Raw genomic sequence first — 12,084 nt, 5'->3', positions numbered from 1 at the left:
TTCGGCTGGGTCGGCTGGCGTTCGGCTGGGTCAGCGGCTGGCGTTCGGCGAATTCGGTTACGGCTCGGCTGCCGAATTTTCAAAATGTTTAAAACATTCGTGAGGCGTGCAGGAGGTTGCTTGTCTTCGACCGTGAGTCAGCAAAACACCCACCAACCATCCGGGCTAATTTTTACAGAAAATTATGTAGGGATGGGGAATAATTTCTATCCGATTATTTGTCGTTTCTAAGCACAAATTACAGTGTAGCTAACAGCTATTCAGAAATTATAAATATTTATGTCATGTTCGAATTCGAAATTATAATTAAAGATAAAAATACAACAGCTCTACTGATGGAACCTTTTTTCTCAACTTATTTTCAGTTTCTCTAATGACACTAACAACAACGCCATTCTCACCCTCAACTCGTCTTGCAACGTTGACTGCGCATGCTCAGAGACGTCCTTTACCCCAGTCTGTGGTGCCGACTGGAAGACGTACTTCTCGCCGTGCATGGCGGGATGTAAGGAGACATCCGGGCCCGGGGTAAGGAGAAGACCCTGTACTACCATGTCGCCTTGGATAGTTATGTTTACCGAAGGAAAACATATTGTTTATGATCTGTTTCCTCTTCTTCTTCTCCAAACCAATAAGGTCAATGACCTGAATAAGACGTCTGTCACCATGACGACCAGTTTTACGTTACATCATGTTGCAATTTTATTGCAGGAAGGACTTAGACTCCGGTCTGACCATATACATGTATATGAATATGTTTGATTAAGAATTAACAGAGCAGATCATACGGAAGGTAAACATTATGCATTTGTTTTGCAAATGTTACCTTTCTAGTTTACTTGTAGTATTTTTAATGAACTATGGAATGATGATGATTGTAGGTTAGCTTAGAAAGTCACATTGGAGTGAATTGACAACCAAAGATGACGCTTTACTACTATCTATTGGGGGTGTCATGAGTAGTAACAATCCGCCCGATCCTCATTGCGTGCAACCTCTCGTGCAATCCCGTCCGACGGTGCTCTCGCGTGAGCCGATTCAAAATGCTGTGGTTAGTGCATTTCGTCCGTTGAAAGTTTAAAAAATGAATTAAAACATTAATTTTATACCGGCGTTTAGTTTTCTGTTCTTGTATTTTCTAGAACTTCAGCAGCTGCAGCTGTATACCTCTTGATGTAGTCGCCACGCCGGGACAGTGTCTGTCTGCCTGTTCAGCCAAGTCCATTCATTACATGGTGGTCACAGCTTTTATCGCTGTCCTGACCGGAATGGGACACACTCCAGGAGTTATCATCGTATTGAGGTAAGTAAAAGTATTGGAATTTATGCAAAAATTGCACTTCAAGCAGTACTAACAGCATCTGGGTCTGTTCACGGTGGTTAGCCTGGTATCCACTGGCTGTCTATCGCCGGGTTGGGGCAGGATGTCTTCGGGGCTCTAATAGTTTTCCCCCGTCCAGCTCAACAGGCCGCCCGGTAGGAGTTACGCCTGCGATAGAATTTGACACACCGGGAGTTGATTTGCTCAACGATTCTGGAGTGGCTAATCAATCTCCCATCGTGAAAAAAGCCTACCGGGGAACCTAGCTAAAGGCGGGCGGGGAAGAGCTTCAGCAGCCCCGAAGAAAACCCGCCCCAACCGCGATAGACTGGGTACCAGGTTAGTCCTTGGTCATCTTCTTTTTACTGATCGCCAAGATAATCCAATGGACGCCAAGTTATCCGTCACAGTTCTTCTCCAGGTGGTTTTAGGTATACTTTTTTTTTCTTTTCCTTTCTTATGTTTTTTTTCTTGTGTCCATTCGAAATACATAGCCAAGCTAGTCCCCTGTTATGACGTATGTAGATATTCTTTCAACTGAACCGGTTTAGAGGTCCTCCTAAATTTAAATTAGCCTCCATTTGTAAAATGGAGGCTAAACTTAGAATTGATTTGATGATTCCATACAACATCTTTACAAATATCAATCAGAGAGAGATCGTCTGAAATGTAGAGATAGTAAATTTCTATATTTTTCTCCAGGTCTGTGAAGAAGGCAGACAAGACGTATGCCCTGGGGCTACAAAATCTCTTCACGGAACTTCTCGGTGAGTTTTACGTAGAGCTGTGTACCTAGCTAAACCCATGTTCAGGTCTAGGTCCGGATTCAAGTCCAGAGATGTAGGTAAAAGTCCGGACCTAAACCCAGGGCATGTACAAAATACGGAAGGGACTTCTCAGTAAACATTTCCCAAAGGAAACTTGAGCATCTTTACTGCAAAATGTTGTAGCGAGCATTGCACTACCAGGGTTTCGAAGCAAGATACTAGTACGTGTATGTTGTTAGCGGGGCACGTCTGGGCAAAACTGTAGCCACAAAATTTACGGAGGCCGACACTCGACGATGCCTAATGGCAATGTATTCTTTATTTTGCAGCGCAAATTTTGACTATTGAAGATTTCAGGTGGTTTCGGACACTTCCCCATTACTCATTCTACCATTTGTTAATCTTGTATGCGTGTTTATACCTTTTATATACATACTTCACACGTTTTTCTTGTCCAATAAGGCACTGAAATTTGCTTCCTCATTTTAAGGCCTGGATACGACTTGGTTTTTGATATCAGTTGCATTAAAACAGGATTTGAAAAATAGCTGAAGTGTTTCATTTTGTCTTCAACAGCCGCCATCCCAGCTCCCATTTACTTTGGCGTCGCCATTGACAACGCCTGCCTGTTATGGCAGTCCGTTTGCGGAAGCCGCGGTGCATGCTGGGTATATGATACCGCCAGCTTCCGGAACATTTTCATTGGGATGGTTACAGGTAAAACTTGTCTAATGGTAAAAATGTATGTCACCTTGAAAAAGTATGACACAAAATAATGGCGATCCTTATTTTTAAGAATTTAGCTGTAATACCTCCCAAAATAGTGGTTGGCACAGCTGACATGGCTCACTGTTAACGTTCGCGATAGACTACTCATATACTATGATATATATATGCGTATTTTGTACAGTCTTATTATCATGATTCAAATACAAATGTACTTCCTTTATAATGCTGCTGAATCAGGACCCGAAAATTCTCTAACAGCATAGCATCAACTTAGCCTAGGGTTTCATACAGCTTTTTCCTTTCACGTATGATTTGATTTGATTTTTTGAGATTGTAATAATACAATACACGTGGGACACAGGCAGCTGTTGATGGTGTTGTGTCCCACATATAGAAACAGATACAGGACTGTACAATACGCATTTTCACTTGAGTTAAGTGAGGGGAATCGTACTTTTCTCAAGTGCACAAGATCAGTGGCATCTCAGGACTCGAACCCGGGATCTCTTAGGTTTCGAGTCGAGCACTCTTCCGTGACCCCACCCTGATTTGATGAACGTAAATACATTCGTCTATCTTTTTTCGATGATTCTTCCCAGGTATCAAAGGCCTGACCATCATCTTCCTCGTGATATCTCTGTTCTTCGCGCATCGCGGGAGGAGGCGGGGTACGCTGGCGGACTATGGTGACGATGGCGCCGAGGGAGAGCCTGACATCGCCGCGGCGGCCTCCATGGCTTCCCTCAACGTAGGGACGTCACCGTTAGATTTTGGCTATAGGGAATTCGTGGAAGAACACGAAACATCGCTTTAGACATGTTTCATTTGAAGATGATGTATTAGCTTACCTAACACAGTGTGAGTTACTGCTCCTTGGCTTCATCAGCTGCTTCCTTCTGTCCTCGTGGGTTTCGCCCCCTATAGCAGGACCCACTCAGGAAGGCGGGGCAGCAGTGCTGGCCAAACACTGCTAGCCAAGGTTCTTCGGGATCCACTCTCCATCTGTGCTCTTGACCCAGAGCCATCGGGATGCTCTCTCTGCCTCCTCTGCGACTCTCTTTGTCACTTCCCTCCTTCTTCTGCCCTTCACCCCTACCGCTCCTAACATCCTCCATGTTGACTGGCAGATGAAACCTCTCGTTCCCACCTCCACGGGGAAGCACATCGCTCTCCATCCCTTGTCTTTACATGACTGCACTAGGTCTCGGTACTTTAGTGCCTTCCTCTCATGTGCCTCTTCTACTCTTTCCTCCCATGGGACTGTAAGTTCAATCATGGTCACTTTCTTTGCCTGCCTTGACCACAGAACCATGTCTGGTCTGAGGTTTGTTGCCACTATCTCTTCCGGGAAGGTCAGTTTATTATATCTATCTATCCCTATCTATGTCCGCCTATTGTGGGCAAATGAAATTATTTGAAAAATTAATATTGATAATTTGATCCCGCTTTGGAGTGCATTTGTAAACATTGTCCAAACTAGAATTCCACGATCTCATACGTTCGCCAAATTAGGGTTACCCATCGATTGGCGAGTTATGCTTCTTATTGAAATGATTTATTACGATGCTCATTTGACTGAATTATATCTTGAATTATGAAATATATCATATTCATAAAATATGTCATATTTCATCTCCACCGTCTTATCTTAACAAAGGAGGCTATTCTAGCATTCTCTAATAGATAATGCAAATGAGGTCTTAATTTTAATAATTTATTCTTAATGATGAAGATGACTGACATTCAAATAAATACGGACACACAAGATAACAAACAAACAAACGAACACATTGGGCACAAAAATCTCCGTAACTAAGGATATTTAACTTTTATTAATTAGCATACAATGTAAAACAGTGATCATGAAGTCTATATATAAACGATTAATTGTACTGCTGTGACTGTGATATTGTTGTATGTTATTGGCATTGTGTAGTTGTAATTGTATACTATTGTGTTGATCGTAATATATGTGAATGTGAACTGTGATATTGTTGTATGTTATTGGCATTGTGTAGTAATTCTATACTATTGTGTTGAGTATGAAGTGTAATAATATTGTGTTGAGTGTAATATATGTGACTTTTAAGAAGACTAGCGATGGGCCTTTCTAATGGTAATTTAAATAAAGTCTAAACCTCTCAAAGCCTGCACGGAGGGGATCCATTGAGCCCTGGAGGCAGAGTGTAAGTTTAGAAGTAACGCAGCTAGCACCCTTCACAGTCCCCCCGCAATTTTCAGGTGCTCTCCCGTAGTGAAGGGGCAGGTGTCGCTGCAGAGCCAGCACACTGCCTCAGCAACCTCCTCGGGCGCCGCGAATCGACCGACAGGGACCCTCTTAGGGTCCTGCAGCTCCCGAACATGGGAGTGGCAACGGGGCCTGGACAGACGGCGTTGACGCGTATCCCGTCCTTGGCGTACTCCAGCGCGGCTGTCTGGGTCAGCCCAAGGACGGCGAACTTGGACGCGCAGTAGGGGATCGTGTACATGAATGGGACTAGACCTGCCATACTGCAGGCGTTGACGATACTGCACTCACACCGGGAAGAAACCCTACTCCATTTGAAAAGTTTGGTAGGTTCTTTCACGTGCTCGAGGCACTTTACGTCACCTCATACAAAAAGGTCATTCACGATTTTTAAAAACTATAATAGCATTTAATTAATAGTAAGGGGGATCAACAACGTGTTCAGTTAAAACTTCTCTTTACCCAATACATTTTTACATCGTGCATATGATCATATAACATGTGATATTTCCATCTAGAAATAGAATTTGTTTTATGTTTTAAAATCATTATGAAAGCAAAGACACGTCATGAATATAATGCGACTAACAGTACCAGTAATCTTGTCTTGTACCTTCACATTTTACTCATCTTCTTAGAAAGAATTTTTTGTAATTCATACTTTCTAAAAAAACAGTACACATCTTTAGCCTGGTGAAAAATAGATATGTTTACGAAAAGCAGTTAGTTATTTTTAAGAATCTCTATTCATCAGAATATCCCTTCTCAAAGCCTTCCTTAAACAATTAGATCCAACAGTCTCCGGTTTAGCCAGCACACGGTCTCAAAGCCTCACCTTGCAATATTAATCAGAACTGCAACACGTACGTAGTATACAAGGCAGAAATGTACAGTGCGAAAAGAGATTGATTCAAATTCTTCATTTTCAACATGTAGTAATATAACGTTTCGTTCAATGTATTGTTGGTTCTTACGTATTAATATAGACACACCACCGCCCATTTGATCTACAACTATGAACAGATGTTGAAGTCATGCCCCCCTCCCCCTTCGCTATATATCACATTTTTAAAAGGACAGGGTGGTATCCAATAACATAGTGTAGCCCGTTTTTAGTTGTGGATATGAACCACAATTACTCCACTTAATCGTTACTTTGATTAAAATGCTGTAGGCAATAGGTAAATGCAGAAATCACGTAGACTAAGTGCGTTCTCAACAGAAAACGTGGAGGAACTTTTGAAATATACGGATCCGGATACCAATAAAGCCTTGCACCGTTTTCTGCGCAACTGGCAATCTGCCCAGCGAGTTGTTGACATTGTTTTCAAAACAAACCGGAGGATACGATTGTGAAATCATCCTCGCATCAACTACTAGTATCCCAGGTATGTCTCAGTCGATTATAATAATCTTTAGTTTGAATCTATGTATATATTCTAATCTGTGTTTTCTTACAGAATGTGACGTTTTATCAGAATCCCATGTGGAATGCGCAATAAACAAACAAATGAACGTGAATGTGTTTTTGAGAAAAAACGTCTAGATAGGGAACGTACATGTATAAAACCCCCTGTGGTCAGAATTATCTCACGTATATCTGTATCACATTTCCTTGTGTCGTCTGACACCCGACTAGAGACAATAGACCGATCCTGAAGCCCTGCCCACCTCCATCAAACATAGAAATGCAAATATTTGATGGACATGCACACACTCTCTCTCATTGGTTGAACCGCTAATTACCATTTTCTCATTGGTTGAACTTCTGATTGTGATGGACATTCAGGGTCGGTCTATTCGGGTGCACTGAGTTGGCGCAAAGCCAGGTTAACATCGTGACAAACAACGCAAACTATCAGCGTTCTTTCTCATGCACAACTCTTCCCAAACACCTGGTTTTCTGTGCGTGTATTTCTGGGTGATAATACAAAATGTTTTGACGGACAATATGGTTTGATTGTGCAATTGGGAAATTGTAAAATCCATATGTTTGCCTGGTCAAAATTAGACCTTCACTCCTGTACGTGTTTGGTACCGTCCAGACAGCCATCCCGTAAAACAGGTTTCTAAAAGTTTCGGTCCCCGTGTACAAAAGAATACTGCTGTAGGGCACCCGCATTGTTGACTAGACCCCGGACCTGTCACCGAACATGGCGCTGCAACTGCGACTTGTTGTCGCGGTGTGCCTGCTCCTGTTTCTCGGTAGCACGGGGCGCGCGGCCGGCTTGAACATTTCAGACATCGGCGGTGTCCTCACGGAAAATCTGACACTGAGTCTGTCAGGTAGTCCTTATAGTGTCGTACGGGACCTCGTTGTTCCGGCTAACGCTATCCTCACCGTCGAAGCGGGCGTCCACCTGTGGTTCAACGCGACTGGGATCACTGTGAGGGGGGCGCTGATCGCGAATGGCACCGGGGACGATAAGATCGTCCTGCGGGCTCACCCCGACTCGGAGGTCGATTTCAACCTGACCAGGCCTCGGTCGTATCCCAACGTCAGGCTGAATCCGCTGCGGGGTCGACCAAATGAAGGGCGGCTGGAGATCTTTCACAGCGGGCAGTGGGGCACAGTTTGCCACTGGTCTGAGTGGGGAACGTGGTCTGAAAGAGAGTCGACTGTGGCCTGTAGAATGCTCGGTTTTCCTGAAGGAGGGCATTACACGGCCAACTACAGGTATTTCGGCAGGCCCAATTCGCAGCTCTACAACGTGAGGTGCACGGGAACTGAGGTATCACTAGAAGACTGTCAACACAACGAGGTAGGCACCGTCAACACGGGGCGCCCAGCTTACTGTGGTGAGTTTGACTCATTACTGTCGTAATAAAATACACAAAAGAGCAAAAATGCTATCTCTAGAGACATACTTTATACTGATTGTCCATTGAATGTAATCTTATAACCAGTGTGCAACCGCGTAGCAATCCACTAAGTGCAAGTTAGTGAAGTTTACATTTTGTTAAAAAGCTAGTACCAGGCTCCCCAGGTTTGCAACTTGTACCCTCTAGCGGCCCTGTACCCTTTACCAAAGTATTCAATCAATGTTAACCATTTTCTACTATTTTTGCAACCTTGGAAGACTAACAGAGGCCATTGAAACAGTTGTTTTTATTCATTGTAATGCCTTCAGATTTGTTACGTGCTGGTGCATAGCCTTTCCTTTTGTTAACCCTGGTGCAAGGGTGTGACGTTGTTTATCGCATCTCCCAAATGTGACACAACTGCTTTCACTTTCGCGTTTCTTCGACTTTTCTTGCCCCAAAACAGCATCTTGATGGGATAAAATTTCAACAGCATGCAGCGACAACTTACAGCATTCTATACTTTACAATCTGAGGTCGCAATAAGTTTTTCCCCTTTTCTTATTTTAGGGATATGGATACGAGACCGGGGATTTTTGTGTGTGTAATATTGGGTGTGGCTCAAACTTCTCGTTTTGAGCCTCGCGTTTCCGTGTCGTCTACGGTCGTTGCCATTTGGAACGGCCGATGCCGCATTAAAAAGTGACAAACATAGTGTGCATTAGAACGCTCCGTTAACAACATGACGTAAAGGATTAGAGTTTTAGAATTAGGCTTTTCGACCGGGTTTGAATCCGAACTTGTGTTCTACTTTTTTTCAGTAATATCTTTACTAGCTTTCACGATGCTACTGTGCATTTTACAATTGAAATGTTGCCTTTTTTGACGTTTTAGATATTTTTTCCCTTCAAAAAGTCACGGTATGCTCGGATACGACCGTTTTAATTTGGAACTGTCATTTACAAGAGGAAAACACGCATTTAGCTGCTGTGTGTTTGAAAGTTGTCAGTTAGACAACCAAGCTAGACTAATGTTAAAGTAAGCACGGTGTAAGCACGGTACTGATGTCTAAATATGTCGTCTAATATTTGTTTTGAACGCCTGCAAAAAGCTAGACGGGCAAGTTACGGACATTTTTCTGTATGTGCTTGCAGCCATGATTTCCTGCTGAGAGACTAAAAGGGCCAGGTCAAACTCCACAACAGTAAAAGTCGCTTCCTTAATTACAAGATTATGTTCGCCTGACTTGGTAAGGTGCTATCATGACACATCAAGAATTTGCACACGTCCACCATATATTCCCTTTTGCACACGGTCACCAAATGGTTTTGCACACGGCTTTTTAGAGTTTGAGACTTTTTTTAAACCAGCGGTATGTATATTATGTGCTCGAGGCGATCTCACGTTGTTTACTCAACCACCAAACCATGGGTACATTCTTGAGTCACAAGCTGCTATCCAAGCAGACGTTTAAAGGCATCCAGTGCAGTTTTTAGGGCTTGGAAACTTGATTTTTCAAAGCCATTTATCTGCATAGTGACTGTCTCAGTGTATATTGACTCTCATGGAGCAAAAATTTCCAAAATTTTGACGGAATTCATGGCTGCTGGAAGGGCCCTTGGCTGATTTTTAGGGTCCCACTCTGAAAATAAATGACTCATATTGGGGCTTGTTTCTGCAGTTTTAAAATCCCAAAGTATGAAATACTGACTCAAATGTGCTAAGTGAAGCAGTGTGTGTCAATATCACAAAGATTGCCTTACTTAGAATAGTTCCCGTTCCCGGCGCAAAGTGTGACAAGGGTTTGTTATGACTTTGGCTTATTTTTGACGTTAAAAAATATTTTTTGTACTGGTATCTTTTTTGTTTTACTTCGGGTGGTAAATCGTAACTGCTTGCCAATGGATACAGTCTTGCCAATTTGAGTTGTGGAGTTGTGGAAGTCGTCGGAAACGGACCACTCAAATTTCCATTTCGTGTCCTATACGGTGTAAATTTGCGTGATCGCTGTTACATAATCTCATCAGACATATTTATTTCACCATAGGGCCCTTTCCCACACCGCACTACTTTGCGATAGCACAGTGCAGTTTTATTCAGATCACTCCGCGTACCACGCAAGAATACTAGTAGTAAACAATAAAGATGGAGTCAGCCCTCAGATTCGTGCCCTATCGTACTTGAATCTGACAACTACTCGAAGTACTGATAGACATCTGAACACGACACACGCGGTCGGGAAATCTGCGTGCATACGTGGAAACTAGAGATGTGTGCCTTTGTTCGCGATTGACTCGTGCATAACTTAGCGACAGTTATCACCTACCTCCCGCGTGGCCCGTTGGAGTGCACATGCGCGGCTTGGATTGACACGCCTTCAATAAATATATTTTTTGTTAGGCCACACCAAGTAAATTTTATGGATGACGTCCGCGCGCGCATTGATTTTGGCCTGTTCCTAGAAAAAACCCAAGAAATTCCGCTTCCTGTAACTATGACCAAAGAGTCACGACAGTGCCGCAAATCGTTAGATTGACGTGAAACCCGTAACGCGAAATGGCTAAAGAGCACATGCTTTGTTTCTGCAGGCCTGCAAAAATGTGATAAAAGAAACAGGACAGGTGTCAGGACGACATCTGCTGTTCCACATGATTTATTGCTGATGATGAATAAAAGACTCCTTGCTTGTTAATCTGTGTCACCTTGTTCAATTTGTGTCGTAACATTTGTCGTCTCATAGTATATTTCTAATCTAGGCATCTTGTTTTTAAGGGCCCTTCTTGTTTATTTTCGCCCTCACGCATTAGATATAGGGTCTCCAAAGGACGTCATCCATAAAATTTACTTGGTGTGGCCTTATGGAAAGTAGCGTCCTGGCCCTTTACCTGCCCCCCCCCCTCCTCGTAGCGGCTCCCGGGTTTTGCGCCCCCCACCCCAGCTCTCGTAGCGGCTCCCGGGTCCTGAACCCCCACTGCCCCAGCTTCGTAGCGGCTCCCGTATTCGTAACGGCTCCCGGCTCCCATAGCATACTTTTTATGCCAAAAGAACACAGAATTAGGGTTTGCGTCGTTGATATTTTTATTCACGTTAACCACAGTCTCACACTACTGCGCTGCAATTGCTTTCAAGTTAAACAACAATAAAAAGTATAGTCCTACCATTAGCATGAACAGTTCAATTTAGCCATAGTACTATCATTATTCAGAAATACAAACACGAAATCATTATCAGGCATTCAGTGCTGAACTGAACAGTAAATTACGAAAACAAGGTACTGGTAACAAATTACATGCATATGAAATCCCTAATTCCTAAAAGCAATGAAGAATAATAAAGAAATACTCAGATATATTAAACTTCAAATACTAGTAATGCTAAATAATTTCTAATAGCTAGATACATTCGATGATGCCAAAATGTTTCCTTCTAAGCTGGTGCAAAATTACAGAATTTCAAACTCTGAACTCGACACCTCTATAGCAAATTCATAAAACATATAATTAAATTCTACAACGATGTCAAAATGTTGCCACTGGGCACATCAAATGTTGCCATAATCTCCATTGTACTGTCTTTCACTGGTCCCTCCGTCGTGAAGCTGTCGCACTGTCTCCTGTTGACAAAAAACAATACGTTATAGTGTGAATTGGGTGCCAGACTGCCAGTATACTCGCGTCACATTTGCATAAAGATCAGACATGACTTCATGTCTCTTTTGTCGGGGCAGGCCAGGTGTGTAAGCAGGTCAAAAACAACAATCTACAAGACTTGAGTAGTCAGCAAACGTGTTTAAACCGACAAAGTAAAAAAAAAATACAACATAGTACGTAGTTATCCTTCCGTCTCGACAGATGTATCGTGTAATATATGTAGATTATTTTACACACATCATGCCCGTAGCCAGGATTTTGAATGGGGGGGTTCTTCCCACTGCTAGAGGGGACCTCGAGCGCCGTAGGCGCGAGGCGAGCGCCGAAGGCGCGAGGTTCCTAGGGGGCGCATGCTCCCGCGGAAAATTTTGAAAAATGAACCTTCTAAAATGGCATTTCGTGCGTTTTTGAGAGGATTTCCAAGAAAAAATCAGAGATAAATTTTTATTTAATGACAAAGGGAGCAGTTTTTCTACAATTCCAGTCCATCTTTTCAAGAAAAATCTTGGACCTTTACATAAAAAGTGGACCAAAAAGTGGACCTTTTCATAAAAAGTGGACCCTTTG

At 42.9% G+C, this 12,084-nt stretch overlaps 1 protein-coding gene across 1 annotated transcript in view; it reads left to right on the top strand.

The window, feature by feature from the left end:
* The window catches only part of LOC109481805 (solute carrier organic anion transporter family member 3A1-like), an 11,982-nt gene extending 7,831 nt beyond the window's left edge, over positions 1 to 4,151 (top strand). Inside the window, 5 exon segments of the mRNA XM_019784394.1 lie at positions 366 to 528; positions 1,143 to 1,303; positions 2,024 to 2,088; positions 2,665 to 2,805; positions 3,417 to 4,151. Coding sequence (XP_019639953.1) covers positions 366 to 528; positions 1,143 to 1,303; positions 2,024 to 2,088; positions 2,665 to 2,805; positions 3,417 to 3,631 — 745 coding nt within the window. The 3' untranslated portion in view covers positions 3,632 to 4,151.
* Positions 4,152 to 12,084: the final 7,933 nt, after the last annotated feature.

This window comes from Branchiostoma belcheri, unplaced genomic scaffold (assembly GCF_001625305.1).
Source record: "Branchiostoma belcheri isolate BF01 breed outbred unplaced genomic scaffold, Haploidv18h27 scaffold58, whole genome shotgun sequence".
Taxonomy (NCBI): Eukaryota; Metazoa; Chordata; class Leptocardii; order Amphioxiformes; family Branchiostomatidae; genus Branchiostoma; species Branchiostoma belcheri.
This window is presented reverse-complemented; position numbering and strand designations above follow the sequence as displayed.